Here is a 17,059-nt window from a genome sequence, read left to right as displayed (position 1 = left end):
GGTTCGGGAACTTTTGCAGATATATTTGTGAATGTTACAAAGTGCCTTTTCAGAGAACTTATTTTTATAGGTAAATATGTTATATTATGTTAACTATAATATGTCTTGGGGGACGAAATTCGGCAATAGCTGGACTGACCAAAATCCTTTCAATTTTGCTAAATCTTCTATCTTCTGTATAATTCAAGTAACAGGAAAGGGTTCATTATAATTCGCAAATCTGAATACTGTGATCACCGTTTGGACATACACATGACAACACTTTTTCCGTGAATTTATAAGAAATTAATTCAATTAATTAAAAAAAAAAAATATATAGCGAAACTTTAACAAACAAATGAAATTTGGTTTTTCACTTTTATGCACAGATTACCTGAGTTCATTTTTTGCATCACATTCACAATGTCGTATATACTTTCAGACGACCATATAACCCCCCTCTTAAAATATCTGCTGGAAGTTATGAAAGGTCCAATGAGGGACATATTGAATCCACAGCAACGACAGGTTATTTGGATCAGTCACATAAAAGATGTATTAAAAAATCGAAAACTGCGTTTATAAAAATCCTGCCCTCTTTCTGGGCAATTGTCAGATACCCCCCACTGCTAGAATTAGCAAGTCGCTTGGGGGTCTATCAATAGGCTCAGAAAGTTGGGCTATCCAAAAATATATTTTTAGTTTTTACTCTAACCACACTCGCCAATAAAAACTCTACACAGAGATAGACCCGTCTCGAAAATTAGTTTTTCCTATTAGCACATTGATCAGCGCAGATTTTCCCTTCTTGGCGGTTTCTTGCGCTTCCTTGATGATGTCCGTTATTCGGCCTTCGTCCTGCCGAGTGACCAGGAAACCTTTACCGCCAAACCCGTCCGCCACAATATGGTAATCTGCACAGAACAAGGAAGACGCTGCAAATATATCCATGTAATACACAAGTGACATAAATATATGTATTGTTCTGCAAACTATATTCTGATGTCACACCCATAAAATAGAACATATATATTCAAAAAGTTGTGACGTCACCTGTGTCACATGACAAGCACAATAGTCAGTGAAGGTAAAATATGTGAATCACATAAGTCACTGGTTTCCTTTCCAATTATATATTATAGGCAATAATGTACCCTGTACTGTAATATAAAACGGATATTAAGAGTTATACCGGAGTTCCGTCACACCGATTATTCAGTAAAGACGCTTCCCTTACTACTTTCGATATGAAGGATTACTCAAATTCTCCCCCACGTGCTCTGTTCGTGGCTGCAGAATTTTATATGGCCATGGAATTCCTTGTGAACGGCCAATATTCTTAGAATTTAGAGCGGGGGTTGGCGTTGGGGGGACATTATACCATATATACTTGAGGAGTAGTGATGTCAACTTGTGTCACATGACTTTCTGTTGAAAGCGTTCCATGATTAAATGTTTAATTTTGAAAGATAAAAACATTCCTCATCATACAGACAATTTCATTTTCAATGGAAACTTGTGTAGTTTAGGACTAATACACCCGCTGTAAAATAAAAAGGATATTTATGGTGCTCCGTGACTTTACATTACATCACAGAGTATTTAAAATCGATAAATGTACTGATCTTGTGGAAGCAGTGACCTGTTTGCTTGTGGGATTGTGTTAGATAGGGCTGCATGTAACAGGGGCCGTGACATGATGTGAGGAGGAGGGGAATGGAGGCAGCAGGAAGCCACAGACTGAGAGTTATATAGTGGAAGGAGCAGGGTCCTCCAGCAGCACAGGGTTGAGAAAAGCTCCTTTCTCAATTTAGGAACATTATGGTGTCAATCTCACCTCGTTATGAAACAAACTTGTTGCAAATTAGTTGATTCTAATAAGATTAAAGTATTAAATTGGCGAAAATAGTTAAAAAAAAACAGAGCCGACATAATTTTCAGTTGAAAGCTCAAGTAAGGTTTGGCTCCACCATTGAGTGTAGAGACATACAAAGGTTGTAAGGTGTCCGGTAGATGGACCGATGCAGTGATCAGTTTGGCAGGAGAAGACTAGACATAAAATAACTCACCATTATAGGCCAGACTGCAGGCAACATTACTCCCCAGCATAGGAACTTGTTCTCGCGAGATCTGACTCCAGCAGGCGTCGTTTCCAACCAGCGCAATGACTGGAGTCTGAGAGAGAACAATACGGATAGTAAGATGGCGGTAATATAGAATCGGTCTCAGCTGCTTTCTACTAGACAGAAAAACTACAGAGATCTAGTACCGCACAGGAAAAGTAAAGTGAAGACATGACATCATGATGAATCAATCTAACAAATGTTATGGTTTAGTTACACTTATTAAGGAAACCACGAAAATTAATTTATTAAAATAAAAACCTACCTTATGGCGTGTATATGTATCAAACTCTACAATGCTGTATCCTAGCGAACCATCTCCAAATATAATCCAGACCTAGAAGGAAAAAAAAGAAAAAATTATGAAAGACTTTTGGGGATATTTTTACTAAACGGCAGGTTTTTAAAAAAAAATAAAAAAATGGAGATGTTGCCTATAGCAACCAATCAGATTCTAGCTGTCATTTTGTAGAATGTACTAAATAAATGATAGCTAGAATCTGATTGGTTGCTATAGGTAACATCTCAACTTTGTCAAAACCCGCAGCTTGTCACACATACCCCCTTGGAGTGTGATAAAATCTATGTCATGGATGTCAAATTCTAGAAGTACTTTTTATATTTGTTAAAGGACTTAGTGAGCCTTTGTTTTTCCTTCTCCCTCCTCTGACGTTTTTACAACACAAATATCTTGTTTGCAAAACAGATCACATTCAGTAAAAAAAAAAAAAAAATCAGTTACAATAAATATTGGTAGAAAATAACACGTTCCAACTTTTGACATTTTTTAAGACTCTGAAGTCTGGACTTTTGTCACATTCATATACATAATTATTTCAGTAAAATCCACAAGTAAATAAATTATATTCTGAAGACTTGAAAAGAAAAGAAGACTAGTTTTAAATGCCCTGCTTGTGATAAACATATAAGTTATATAAAAGATATTGCAAAAGTTTGCCCGTTAAATTTCGGTACCTCTGAATCGGGACGACAAAGTTTAGCTCCCAGAGCAAATCCCCCTCCAACTCCCAGAGTGCCAAAAGCCCCTGTAACGAATAGATTCAGACCAGGTTAAAAAACAAACAAACAAACAAACAAAAAACAAAAACAAAAAAAAAACAAAAAAAAAAAAAAAGGGATTTATTTATTTAGGACGGCCTAACTAAATGAGCCGACATTTATATCACCTCTATCAAATATGTATAACAAACATGTGCAAGTACCATGTTACTATTAAAAGGCTGATAAAATGTAATATACAAATTGATTCAATATAAAAAGAATAAAAAGAGATCTTGTAACATTTAGACATCTGTGTGTAAGTGTTTGTATGGACGACAAAAGCCGTATTCCATACTGTATGTACGCTAGCTAATAGCTGAGTGCATGCCATTGTTCTCAGTATCAGCCATGTTAGGCTTTGTGTGGCTCCATGCAGTTTCCCTCAATAGACTTACAGACAAGAGGCTGAGTTTATGGGCAGCACGGTGGCTCAGTGGTTAGCACTTCTGCCTCACAGCACTGGGGTTACGAGTTAGATTCCTGACCATGGTCTTATCTGTGTGGAGTTCGTATGTTCTCCCCGTGGGTTTCCTCTGGGTGCTCTGGTTTCCTCCCACAGCCCAAAAACATACTGGTAGGTTGATTGGCTACTGTTAAATTGCCCTTAGTCTCTGTGTGTGTGTGTGTGTGTGTGTGTGTGTGTGTGTGTGTGTGTGTGTGTGTGTGTGTGTGTGTGTGTGTATTAGGGGATTAGATTGTGAGTTCAAATGGGACTGATGTGAGTGAGTTCTCTGTACAGCGCTGCAGAATTAGTGGCGCTATATAAATAAATAATGATTAGATGATGATTAAGGAGAGCAAAGCATAAAAAATGAGTAACTTTGCATCTGGGCAAAATCATGTTGCATTGGAGGGGGAGGTAAATTTAAAATGTGGGGACAGATTTATAGTTGTCCTAGATCAGCTTTACATTTCAGTGTAAAAATAGCTATGAAGTATTTGTGTTACATGAAAAAGCAGCCAGTATTTAACTTATGTGCAAAGTAATAGACTAATTTTCACCCCTTGCATTGTTATATGGTTTGTTCCGGTCCGGAGAACATTTACTCCTTTTTTTTTTTTTGCCTTACTTTCCTTAATGACTCAGGCCCAGGAAAACTAATGTGCCCTGGCAAATAGAATCTTCTCCAATGTATCACAGTCTTACCTTAGATACTTTTACAAGACTGTATATTGGGTACAGTTATTACCAAGAGTTAAATACGAGACCCTCATTTGTGAAGTCTGGTAACAGAATATGGGTTTAGTTGACAATAATTATCTTAGCGACCACAAAAGTGCACCTATGACCTATGTGCAGTAGATATAGCCTATCATTGGTCATGAAGTGCCTCAGTGATGTCACTGGCTCCGAGTGATTCGATAGGCCGTATTCTTGTGGATATTGTTTCAGCTCACAAATGGCCACTTCCACTGTGTTTAGGAGATGGGTGGCTTCAATAAGAAAATAGCAACAAAAATAATTGAAAAAGGGCATATTATAGAATCACATCAAACTTCCTTCTGCTAATTAGGACATTCTTTCCTTTCGCTCATTAACAATGACTGTTCGTTAATTAACATGGACTTATTAATGAAACAGGCTGTAAAATTAGGACCCATAGTTCTAAGGAATGGCTAGAACATATTTTACAATAGTTAATGAAAATAAAGAGGAGGTAAAACTGGTGAATAAGGTACAAAAGGACATCTATTGCCATTACCCGGATCCAGCCAGCGAAGGGGTCCTCTCGGGCGTAGAATGTAAGCTGCGCTGCCGACAAAGTCTCCACCGTCTGCTACAAGAATACTGTCTTCCGACATTGCTTCCTCCACCAAATGCAAAACGTGCAGAGGATTCAGGTGCCTTTCAGTCTTCTCTTCAGCTTTTTTCCTGAAGGTGGATTAAAAAGCATAAAAAAATATATATTTAACTTCATGCACAAAGAAATGTGCTTCATGTCCCAGAGCGGACACAAGAGTCTTTTACTAAGATAGGACAAGTCTCAGACAGCTTTATCCCTGAGAGGAAGGTGAAGAACAGTGGAAATCTATATTCTTGACTGAGGTGTTAAGCTACCAAAACAGATACATTAGGGGCATAGTCCATGATTCTGGTTTAGTGTATATGTCCCTCTAGAAAGCTGTCTTATGTTAATATAATAAAAAAAAAAAAAAACACAAAATAAATAATAATAATTCTAAAATTAAAGTGGCATGATATGAAAAGTTATATAAAATATATGTTAATGTTTCTGGGCTGTTAATGTTTTCAGAAACTCAACGAAAGATCAAAGACTAGCATTTAGTCACGGGAAAGCACCATACAACAGACTTCTGTGTAGAAGTCTATGAAGTAGACAACAAGGAGCCACTCTGAAACTTAAGTCAATAATTACAGAAGACATTAGATTAAATTCTTCCAGACTCAAAGGTGGGGGGCAGGGGGGGGGGTAACTTGTGTTAACATGCCACATATTGGATCAACTTGTACTGCAGATTTAGAGACCTTTAAAAAAAAAAAAAAAAGGCAACATAAGTATTAAAATGAATAATGTTAATGAGTGTTGCTCACACGGCTTTCTAGATTAGCTGGAGTAATGGTAAGCCAGTGACTGACAGTACCGTTTATCTATGGTTGATGGTTTCAGGAGCTTGATGATGTCTCAATGACTTCAAAGATAGTCTCCTGAATACGTCAGGATGGTGTCTAAGGTAATCTTGTTTGACACGAGTGGTTCCTAGTGAACCGACGGCCAGCATGCTCATTAATATTGGTTTAAATGCTGGTGGCAATTGCCTCTATCTAACAGCACCGCAAGTGGAAGGATTGGATTACCCCCTCCAAACCCGAGAAACATTGATGGTCATGTATTGGATACATTACTGGTTGGCTGTCTCTTTAGCGACATCCCCTGTCTTCAGGCCTTCTGTCCAGTCTGAGGGACATGTATATCCTCTGAGTCCATCTAACAGACTGACAATGAATGAACCAGCATCCCCTAGAAAACAATTACAATATGGGGGTATATTTACTAAACTGCGGGTTTGAAAAAGTGGAGATGTTGTCTATAGCAACCAATCAGATTCCAGCTGTCATTTTGCAGAATGCACTAAATAAATAACTAGAATCTGATTGGTTGCTATAGGAAACATCTCCACTTTTTCAAACCCGCAGTTTAGTATATCTAGCCCATGGTTTGTGAATCAAACACAAAACAAAGATATTTTTTATGCAGTTAACCACACAGAATGGCCTTTTGTTTTTCAATGCTGCATTTAAGCAGAAATCCCCCAGGACCCACAGAGACTTCAGATTTCCTTAATTGTCAAATATCACAGAAATTACGTAACAGCTCCACCAATGTCACAAAATGACTGTGAAACCCAGAAAACTGACTGCATCCAAAAATAAAATAAAAACAAAATAATCCATATCATTGTTAAGAACTGATTTCACTACAAATACATGGTCATATTAAATCTCTCAAAATAATTTAGATTAGACATGGACACCAACCTTCCTAAATAAGCAAATTGTGTCACCGATATAGCAGGCTATTTTGTAAATGACATTAATGGCACAGAGAGAAATTTAGGATAAATTGTATAAATCATTGTGTTTGATAATTTAATGTATGGATTAAACAGAGTCTTTAACATGTGGCCAGACAAGTCTTTAGTTTGAGTAGTGCCGTACTCCCAGCCCAGCGCCCTCTATACTCCATGGCGAGTAGTGCCCCCCCAAATAGGAGGTCTGAGAGAAGAAACATATATGAAAGTTACCTTGTATGGCGACAGTTGGCTTCCAAAACATATCGGAGTTCTTTAAGAGCTGAGACCGATCTCTATTCACGGCAATGATCTTGCTGCGTCTGTTCAGGACACGCCCATAGGAGAGACGAAAATCGCACACTGTGCCTGAAAGTGGAACACAAAATACAGAACAAGCGTTATGTCTGCAAATACTTGGGGTGTGCTACAAAACTCTTGAGGGGCCTCCTGTTAGACAGTGTCCAGATAAAATAGACGTGCAAAATTGTAGTGACGTGAAAGTCTTGCTTCACACACTAAATTGTAAGCTCTTCCAAACAGAAACATCATCCATGCTGTTTTAAAGGACTAGTGCATTAAAGTGTCAGAAAAGCAGTTAATTGTCTTACCAGCCAGTATAACCAGATCTGCGTCCTTGAGAGCATCCCTGCGGTTCTGACGAATATGTATGGGGCTATCCCTTCCCAGCATGCCTCTGGCCATTCCGCCCAAGAAACACGGGATACCCAACGATTCCAGAGCCTTTCTGAAAGTAAAATAAAACATAAATAAGAAGCCTAAAACTAGCCAAATGCCCAGAACCGCACAATTCCCTACACCCTTAACATTTTAGCAACTCACCCCATAAGGGTAATTAATTGGTACAGTATAATGAAGGTGATTTGTTTAGGTAATCTTGTTGTTATGCCAACATTCTCAATAAGTGATAGAATGGTCTAAAAAACCTTAGTGAGAAAGAATAATATTCTGAGAACTCTATATATCGTTGTGCAACGTCTCATGTAGCTGGCTATCCAATCAGTTAATTAATAATACTTAGCAACTTGTTTGCAGCACAGTGAAAAGTGACAGTTCTTTGAGATGCACAGTAAAAAAAAGTATCAGCGTCAACAAAGTTATGTGCAAAGAATATACACACACGACGCACACTTTTGATTGGCAGTGTGACACTATATAAAACTGCGTGCACTACCTGAGTTTGTCAGCAGGTGTCGGGGGCAGAGTACACTGACTGCCCAGGATGAACACAGGCTTCTTGGCGCGACTCAGCAGCTCCACACACTGCTGGATCTGCAATGTAAAGAGACAGGTTTGGAAACTACTAGTTGGGAGATGACGCAGAAGGTGCGAGATATTCATTTTTATAGACATTAAATAAACAGTGATTACTGAGAGAGAAAAGCAGAAGTTTGATATAGATGGAACACAGACTTCATAAAATAGTATACCCACACCCAAAAATAAAATAAAAATAAATAAACTAAAAAAAGTTACAAAAATAACAAAAAAAAAAAAATAAAATACAAAAAAAACAAAAAAAAAAACAACAACAACAACCCCAACAACAACAAACAAAATAAATAAATACATTTGGCATTCCAATAACCAATAATAAATGGAACACATACTAAGCAGGCAGCAAAAAATGGAAAACTATTTGTTATATCTAAATAACTGTTCCTGTTATACATTGATATGTGGGAGAGATTATTTTGCACAATGTGTTATAGCTTTGTAAATAAAGAAAGTATGTCACTTAATTTGGTCACTACTTTAAGAATCTATTACATGTAAATATTTATTTACTTTACTAAAACGGTGTTCTGGCCTCATTTTATATTATTGTAGACATGCATGAAACGAGGTTCCATAGCACATTATATTAACAGACCTGCTCATCCGTAGCCTTAGGGATGGAGACGGGAAGCGGTGAGGTGTCTCTGGGTTCCCAGGCTCCAGCAAACAGGTTATTCAGGTGATTCTGCAAGTACCTAAAAGGTGGAAAATATAGGAGATACCGTCAGTATTGACACAATCCTCTGCCTATAGCAACATATGCTCTGTCGGGGTATAGGAGGAATTATAGTTATGTTTATTTCATTGTAATGAAGCCAACTAAGCAACAGATACCTCTTTTTTTGCTGTGTGGGAGTAAAACGGAGCACCCGGAGGAAAACCACGAGAACATACAAACTCCACACATATAGTGACTTGTCCGGAATCAAACCCACGGTCACAACATTGTGAGGCAGCAATGCTAACCGCTGTACTACCGTGCTGGCCATAGTATAACTATGGTTAGCATATATTATTAAATAAACTATTGAAAGAATTGGCATATATAGATAGAAACATTACACATCTCAAGGGCAATAGTCTGTGAAATACCTTGCGACAGTGTTCCTTGGCCCTCCAGAGAAGAAGCCATATACAGGTTAATAACCAGCATCTGCAGCCCTTTACATTAAACTTCTAGTCTGTGAGCCCTGGAGCATTATGGGAAAGCGAGTGCTGACAGGGGTTAGTTGCTCCCAGAACATGCTGGTATCTCAGTATGCCCAGAGAGCTGGTGGCCAATGCATTGGAACTCATGGCATGGAGGTTCAGATGGAGCAATAGTCTTCAGATGGCTCAGTCCGAGTCTTCCAACAAGACGCACCAAACTCTCTGCCTACCACTATACGAGCTGCTCAGACATACACTTGTATACAAGTAGGCAGAGCTAGGATGCCAGGTCATAGCAATGGGACACAATAATATTTGAATATGGCTCCAATACCCTAGGGTAGATCACCCTGCTATTACACTTATTTAACTCTTACCAGTTGATAATCTTTCCCAAAATTCCTTTAGGAGCACCTTTTGGGGATAATTCTTTATGGACCACATGATACGGATACAAAATATCAATGGGAAACTCCACAAACACGGGCCCTAGAAAATACAAGCAAAAATTAAAGAGAAAAGGTAAAAAGGTAGAAATGTCTAAAAAAAAAAAAAATAATAGATAAAAAAAATAAAAAATAAAAAAAATAGTATAAAAACTAATAAGTTACAAACAAAAAGATCCCATATATGCTTGTGTACTGGACATTTCAGGCCTCATTATCGTTTACTTGTAAAGGGCCACAAAACCATGCAGCACCGGACAGTCAGAATGAACAATATATGAATGAATTATAGACAGTGAGTCAAAGTATTAGAACACCTGATCTTCAAAAAGTAACACTGGGCCTAGTAGGCAACCGATTCATCACTACACTAAAACAGACACACACACTGCATTCTAAAAAAAAAAGCAAATCCACACACATATATGACAAATAATGACTCACATGTGCTCCTCAGTCTGCTCCTTTCCATGCAACAGTTGACACTGTTCTCTTCCCCACCTCACTGACTGTACACACACTACAACTGTGTGCTACTGGTCCACTGTCTATTCCGCATCCCCCACCCATCAACACCACAGTACCCAATCAAAAAGACCATGCAGCCGTCTAAGCCCCACCTCGCAATCAATAAGCCACACCCCTTTGGGGTCAGATGGCAATGGGATCAGCACAAGACGGCCAATGCATTGAGACCGTCAATGGGATCTATGCAATACTGTCACATGGCTAGCAATGTCTGTGCAATAATTCTGACAATGGGGTCTGTGCAATCAGATCAGATAGTGAAAGGCAACTGAATCTGTGCAATGAGACTGACATTATGTGGAAGCAATAGGGTCTGAGATGTGGCTGACAATGACCTCTGTATGCACAGAAAGTGGAGAAGCACAGACAACAGATGCACATTCAAACAACAGAAGACACACAGCACAGTGGTTGTATATAAGCCACGTTATTAAACGTTTTTTCCCTTTTACCACAATACATATCACCATTACTCACCGGGTGTTCCTGATTGTGCCTCGGCCAGAGCTTTGCGCAGTACAGGGATAATCTCACGCACGGTCCTTACAGATGCGCAGAATTTACAAATAGGCTTGAAAAGAGATAACTGGTCTATATCCTGTAGAGCACCTCGCCCCTAGCACAGATAACGGGTTAGAAAACATCAATTATATATTTGTAATACGTGGATAGTCAGGATACGACTTTAAGTTACATCTGGTCAGCAAGGATATAATATGAGAACAGAGTCAGGAGGAATATTCCATCTGTAAAAGACTTAAAAGCAAATGAAGGGTGTTTTCTGAATACATTTGCATAATGAGTGAACAATTATGCATTTATATCAATAGAGAACGCTACTACCATCAGCCTGTAATTGAGGGTAGTATTATTATTTGTAGTATATTTCAGTATATTAATAAACAATAACATGGAGCTTTTAAAGCTTATGGCTTGTCAGCTGGTTCTGTAATGCGATCTTTTCTGTCCTGTATAATACACCTGTCAGTATCACTGGGCACCCGTTAGTCATAGGTTACACTTGTACCTTCTATCTCAGCACACACAGAAGTATACACAGCAATAGATGTGCTATGCCCTGGGACAATGTACACAAACACCATAGTTTCTAGATACATCCAACATCCTGTCTGTCTAAAGCTGGCCACATATATCACAATCATTTTTTATTTATTTTTTTAAACATAAATTGGGAAAATTATAATTTACATAATTAAAAAAATAAAATAAAAAAAAATCACAACACATGTGGGTGACGATATATCCAATAAGATTATCTGTAAATACCACATTGATGGTGTCAAATTTTCATTAAAAAATAAAAATAAAAAATGGAATTGAAGCTGATTAAGTTGTGTATTGTAAGTATACAATGGGTCCTACAACTATCCTGCATTATGAATGCATTCTGTGCGTGTCAAGTAATCACAATTTTTTTTAAATTATTTTTGAAACAATCTTTTGGAAAAAGCATCCAAAGCCAACGTTTCTGCGTCAAAAGCAAATGGTTTATTAAGAAATGTGTGTGGCCACAGTTAGGCTGGGATTTAAGGAGATAAAATGGAATAGAGTAATTGAAAGGTAGAGGAGGGCACGTTTTTTTTTTCTTTTTTTAAATATTTTATTTTCCAAAACAGCGATCAAGTAAAACATTTTCAAAAATTCATATAGGTTTTATAGAAAAGACAAAACAGATCAGAGATTTTGATTGGTCGGTGATCAGAACACTTCAAGAGTACAACAATCAGAAACGAAATGCCACAAAAGTGCCACGGGGCATGATTTAGGTGTTTACTTACTTGTAGTAATGTGGCAGCTGCTCCACCCATTAGTAGAAGTGGGGATTCGGCCATCTGAGCGTTCTTAATGGCCGTGACGGTATTGGTTAAACCCGGCCCTGCCGTTACTGCAGCCACGCCCACAGTACCTGCACCAAAACAAGGATAGGACTTCAGTGCAAGTCAATATTGAAAAGGCCAGTATCCAAAACAATCCAAAAATGTGCATGTTTAACTGCTAATCTAAAAGACATACTACAGGGGTGGTGTCACACGAGAGGTTTTCCTTCAGGACAAACCGGCACTCTGTTTTTTTATTTAACTTATGCTTTCCAATGGAAATAAATAAGCTATGCTAATGTCACACAAGCAGATTTTAAGGCCTGACAGCTTACTGCAGTGTTGAGGGCCAGCAGGAAAACATCTGAAGCACTCAATTAATAGAAGTGTTATTTCCCTGCATTTGTCACACAAATGATTAAACTGCTCTTTAGAAACAGCTCAGATATTATGTAGAGCCTTTTAAAGGAACATTTTTGAAAGCCACAGCCAAAAACACTTGATTTTTTTTCTGACTTTTCTCCTGCTTAGCGCAAACAGCTCATATGAAATTAACCTTAAAGAGGAACTAGAAAAAGTTAAACCTCAAATGTTATGTTAGAAGAATTAAATGTCTTAATTGGCGCTTCTAAAACATTTTCATTGGGAAGTAACCATTGTCCTGCCCTCTGCCTTCCTTTCTTTCTGTGTGATGTTTCTAAAGCACTGAAGTCTCAGTCTCCTAAGTCACAAGATGTTCCCACCATCGTATATCTAAAGACCTGCAAGCGAAGTTCAATGCAAAATACCAGCTGCATCTTTTGATTTTAGAAAAATAGACATTTGTAAAGAAACAAAAAAACACTTTTATTTGAGCCCAAAAACAAAATTAGCAAGATCATCTGTTTACAACAGCCCATAATATATACAAGTAGCAATGGCTGATTTACGAGTCTTACAGTTTCCCTCATCTATTTTAAGTCAAATTTAATTAAATTCGGCAACATCTTGTTGCAACATTTTTTGGGGAAACAGCTCTCATTAAAGAAATGCACTGGTATGAACGAACATACCAGTGCATTTCCAGTCCAAAACCTTTATTAAAACAAAATAAAATAAATTGTTCCCTTTTAAATGTTTTTTCCTAAAGAATTGTACCCGACACAACAATTCTATCACATAAGTTTGACAGTAGCCTAAAATTACTACTATGTGCTGCTGGAGCACCCTGCTCCTTCTGCTATCTAAGTCTGTACCTTCTAAAATACCAGCACTAATCTTCTGCAATATTCTGTGCTGCTGAGAACATTCCAGTGATCTGATTCGCTACAGGTTGTTCTCTTGTGCCCTCCCCATTATATCTACTTCAAAGCAATAAGCTTAGCATACCCGAGAGTCTGGCTACTGCATCTGCAGCGAAAACAGCAGTCGCCTCTTGCCTCGTGTCCACCACACGAAGTCCCAGCTTTTCAGAGGCAACCAGGATGGGCGAGATATGGCCACCGACTAGTGTGAAGACATATTTCACCCCATGAGACTGTAGCACCTTTGCAACCAATTCTCCTCCATGGCAAGGGCTTTGAGTCTCAACCTTCAAAAGAAAACAAGAACAGAACCACATTGTTACAGATAGGAAGTCAATACTTGACCATTATTATTATCAGTTATTTAATATAGCGCCACTAATTCCGCAGCGCTGTACAGAGAACACATTCACATCAGTCCCTGCCCCATTGGAGCTTACAGTCCAAATTCCCTAACGTACACATTGATTTCTGATATAACTGAAAGAGAGAACCCATGTACCATTGTCTTTAGGGACCCATTTTTACTGCAGCCAAGACTTTTCACGCAACACTTTGCAAGTTTTAAATTATTTTTAAACAAACCAGGGGGTTGTTTTTGATTAACCCTTGTCACACACAGACGTAGGCGAGTGCTGGATCAGGACAGTATTCTGGCAAATCGTAGATTTTTTTGTCGATATTGCTGGGAAGATTTACAACAAAATTTTTTACAGGCAAGTTTGCCTTTAATTAAATTAACATTTTATATCTGCTCACCAATGTCGTCAAAAATTGTAAATTGATCAGAATCCCCGTTTGATACATTTACCCCAAAGATCCTACATTTCAACAGGTGCTGTCAATAATATAATACAATACTACAAAATATTGCAGATAAATTATATAATAATACAATACATAACTAACACTTAATTAAATTTGAGGGTCAGTAATCGTGGGGTAACCTTATGTCATTGCCTAAAGACATTTGGTGACTCGCTAAGCTTCATCAAGGTAGAATGTTCATGTTTAGCTCAACAAAGAGCCGACACCATTTGAAGTGCAGTTTCAACCTTGGTCTCCTACAGTTCAAGCCCTCAATTATCTACGTTCATTTAACCTCCGTTCATTCTTTGTTTTAAAATGCACATTTTAAAACAATTACCTTTTGTAATGCACATTACAAAAGGTAATTGCCACTCCCTTTACAATAACTAAGGGGGTCCTGCCTTGTCATGTCCTAGAAGAAACAGGTCTGATCGGTCAATCAGGCAAGGCAAGGCCACATAAGTAAGATTTTGTTATTTGATATATGTCACTTAACTCCAGTTATAAAAAAAATAGCTTATATCAGGACTTGCCAAAATCTGTTCACCAGGGTCACTAAAAAATTTCAGGTTGTTCTGGATCCACTGCTAAGACTGACGGCGAAATCAGATTCAGCTCTACGGATTTACTGCCACTTGCACACTATACTGGGGAGTTATTTCTAGTTTCATTAGGAATACATGATTAAACTCTCTTCTCATCAGACTAAGCTCATTACCGCACAAGACACGGGAAGAGCTAGCCAGCCTGTTCTGATTAAACACGTCCCCCCTCATTGACACTGCCTGGTGGTCCTGAAAGGTTTTACTCTTAGAAATTGCTGGCTCCTACTTCTTGGTGAAATTTGTTGAGCCTTGCCTTATGTATTATATAAATAAAGCTGAAGTCACTGAAGTTTCAGGACAGTATAAAACCATTGAATGTATGCCCTTATGTGGTCATGGAAGTCCTTGGTGTTTTACATATCCTTAATCAGTTACACTATGTCTTACAGCAGATTAAATCCTATACATTCTATAAATGTTTATGCTTTCCTAAGCAAGCGTTGTTATATGATCAATACCATCATTCAGTAGCTTTGTTTAAGCCAAAACGTTTTCCAGATCCCTTACCTTGTGAAAAAGCTGGTAGAGGACACCCAGACGATAACCCAACCACAATAGTACAATGGATACTAACAATCCAAAGACAACGCCCACAGCATGTATGCAGTCACAGCTTGGCTCCATTGAAAAGTCTACAGTAACATTAAATGGAACACAAAAAGATACTAATGAACTATCAAAGCATTTTGTTAAATATAAACAAAAACAAAGCCCATTGTTGGGTTTAGTTAGATAATTGTTTAAGGCAGGATTGGAAAGCAGCATAAAAGTGAAAAAGCGAGAGCTGTGTGCACCTAACAGTAGTGCAGGCAGCATTGCCCGTGTATATTATAGGGATAGCAAGAGTTGGAGAGCAGCCAAGCACTAAAATTATAGTCACGCCCCTATACATGCTGGTCACGCCCACTGGCGGCGTGGTTTGGAAACCCCCCCTCTACAAATCCTGCGTTTGCCCCTGGCTATGTATATAATAAATAGTTATATATGCACATGGCTAAGCAATCATTAAGCAATGCTTTCATGAACTATGACAAGCCAATTGTACAGATAAACATTAATTAATTTTTTTTTTTTAATACAGCCAACTTGTTCTATAGCAAGTAAATGTCATGGTCTTAGGAGAAGAATTTAGCCACCTCCCCCTTTGAGAATTCCAGGGAGCTTAGTTTAGTGCCAGGTATTTATTCATTGGGGTTCCAGGGAATAAGCAGAGCATGAATCTGTGCCTCCCTGCATGGGGAGACTATTATAAATAAAATCTTTAGTTGTGCATTTAGACACGCTCACCTAGCTCAGCAGATTTTCAGATAAAAAAAAATAATAATATGCAGCTTCCAATACACATTTGCAAACAACAAAAAGGAAAGAGATTGAATAAACCAGGCAGGTGTACAAATACAATCACAGACACTTCTGGGAGCCAAGGAATAGGTTTATCCACATCAAACTAAAAGAGTTAATTGCATGAAAAGAGGGACAAGAAGATTGGTCAATAAGTATTTAAATAGTCCTGAACTTTTCCCAATAGTAATAAGCACCTAATAGATTTATCCTGCAAAAACACAGATCACCAGAGGCATAAACTTCTAGGAACAAGTCTGCACAAAATGACACTATCCATAGAAAAAAAATTTCAGCTACCAACTATGCTGAAGGTTAGCAAATCTGCCCAACAAAATGCACAGTATATTAGATAATATACAATAATAGCTATGCATGGAAACATATTTGTATACAAGGACTTAAAGCACAAGTCTGAAGGATAACACAACCTCTGTGCAGACACAAAACGCTCCTCACCTCAGGCCAGGTCTACCAGCAGCTAAATAATCCTGCACACAACTAAAATCCTGGCCGATGACCCAACCCAGCCGCTGGCTGGCATGCAGAGGAGTCACAAGCACTCACTTCCTGAACTTTACCCAGAGATCCTCTCCGGCAGCCTGGTCACGTGATCCAGCCTGTGACACCCTGCTGACAGCTCTGCTGCACAGTCAGCTCTGGCTCTCTGTTTGCAGAACCACAAGCCCCAGCATTGTAATAGCATGCAGAGATTTATTGTGATCAGCTTCCTGCAGTGAATATTATATAGAAGGGATAATTCTAGTGCTTATGTTTTCTCTAATATCCATAAATTAATTCACAGTAACAAATGTCATTTGTGATAATTATCATGGGGTGTATTTGAGCTGCAATTGAGCTGGTTACATCCTAATTTATATGTTTAATTTTCGTACAGTGTTATTTATTAACATATATACAGTATCATTGGTCATAAAAAGTCGAACTCTGGCTCTTAATCTCCACATGTCAGCCCTGTGTTAGCCATTGTTATCTCTTCTGCTTATGTACTTTTACATGTAATGCAGATAATCGGAGAGAGCAATATGATAGCTTTATTGCAGG

The 17,059-nt window shown here is 38.2% G+C and overlaps 1 protein-coding gene across 2 annotated transcripts; it reads right to left on the bottom strand.

Moving 5' to 3' along the window:
- Window positions 1–338: 338 nt before the first annotated feature.
- HACL2 (2-hydroxyacyl-CoA lyase 2) lies at window positions 339–16,590 on the bottom strand. 2 transcript variants are annotated; one of them, XM_075189868.1, is made up of 16 exons: window positions 16,562–16,590; window positions 15,161–15,285; window positions 13,324–13,525; window positions 11,917–12,044; window positions 10,595–10,733; window positions 9,521–9,632; window positions 8,590–8,689; window positions 7,891–7,988; window positions 7,307–7,443; window positions 6,930–7,064; window positions 6,031–6,145; window positions 4,868–5,037; window positions 3,078–3,148; window positions 2,368–2,439; window positions 2,049–2,154; window positions 339–893 (listed from the first exon to the last, which is right to left on the bottom strand). In XM_075189868.1, the coding sequence occupies exons 2-16, from the start codon at window positions 15,275–15,277 to the stop codon at window positions 715–717; spliced, it is 1,881 nt and encodes a 626-aa protein (XP_075045969.1). In that variant the 5' UTR covers window positions 15,278–15,285; window positions 16,562–16,590; the 3' UTR covers window positions 339–714. The 2 variants fall into 2 exon arrangements, with proteins under 2 accessions (XP_075045969.1, XP_075045968.1); XM_075189867.1 differs by lacking the exon at window positions 16,562–16,590 and adding an exon at window positions 16,454–16,555.
- Window positions 16,591–17,059: the final 469 nt, after the last annotated feature.

The sequence above is a fragment of the Mixophyes fleayi genome, chromosome 11 (genome assembly GCF_038048845.1).
Source record: "Mixophyes fleayi isolate aMixFle1 chromosome 11, aMixFle1.hap1, whole genome shotgun sequence".
Classification (NCBI taxonomy): Eukaryota; Metazoa; Chordata; class Amphibia; order Anura; family Limnodynastidae; genus Mixophyes; species Mixophyes fleayi.
The sequence above is the reverse complement of the archived record's forward strand: the minus strand, read 5'-3'. Positions and strand labels throughout refer to the sequence as shown.

What these genes read in the sequence shown, in the direction of transcription:
- HACL2 (XM_075189868.1), bottom strand. Translation starts at nt 15,277, where the DNA reads ATGGAGCCAAGCTGTGACTGCATACATGCTGTGGGCGTTGTCTTTGGA. An exon ending in GCTAAAGAGACAGCCAACCA is followed by an intron (nt 5,038 to 6,030) that starts GTAATGTATCCA and finishes ATCCACCTTCAG; the next exon opens with GAAAAAAGCTGAAGAGAAGA. An exon ending in ATACATATACACGCCATAAG is followed by an intron (nt 2,155 to 2,367) that starts GTAGGTTTTTAT and finishes GTTCTCTCTCAG; the next exon opens with ACTCCAGTCATTGCGCTGGT.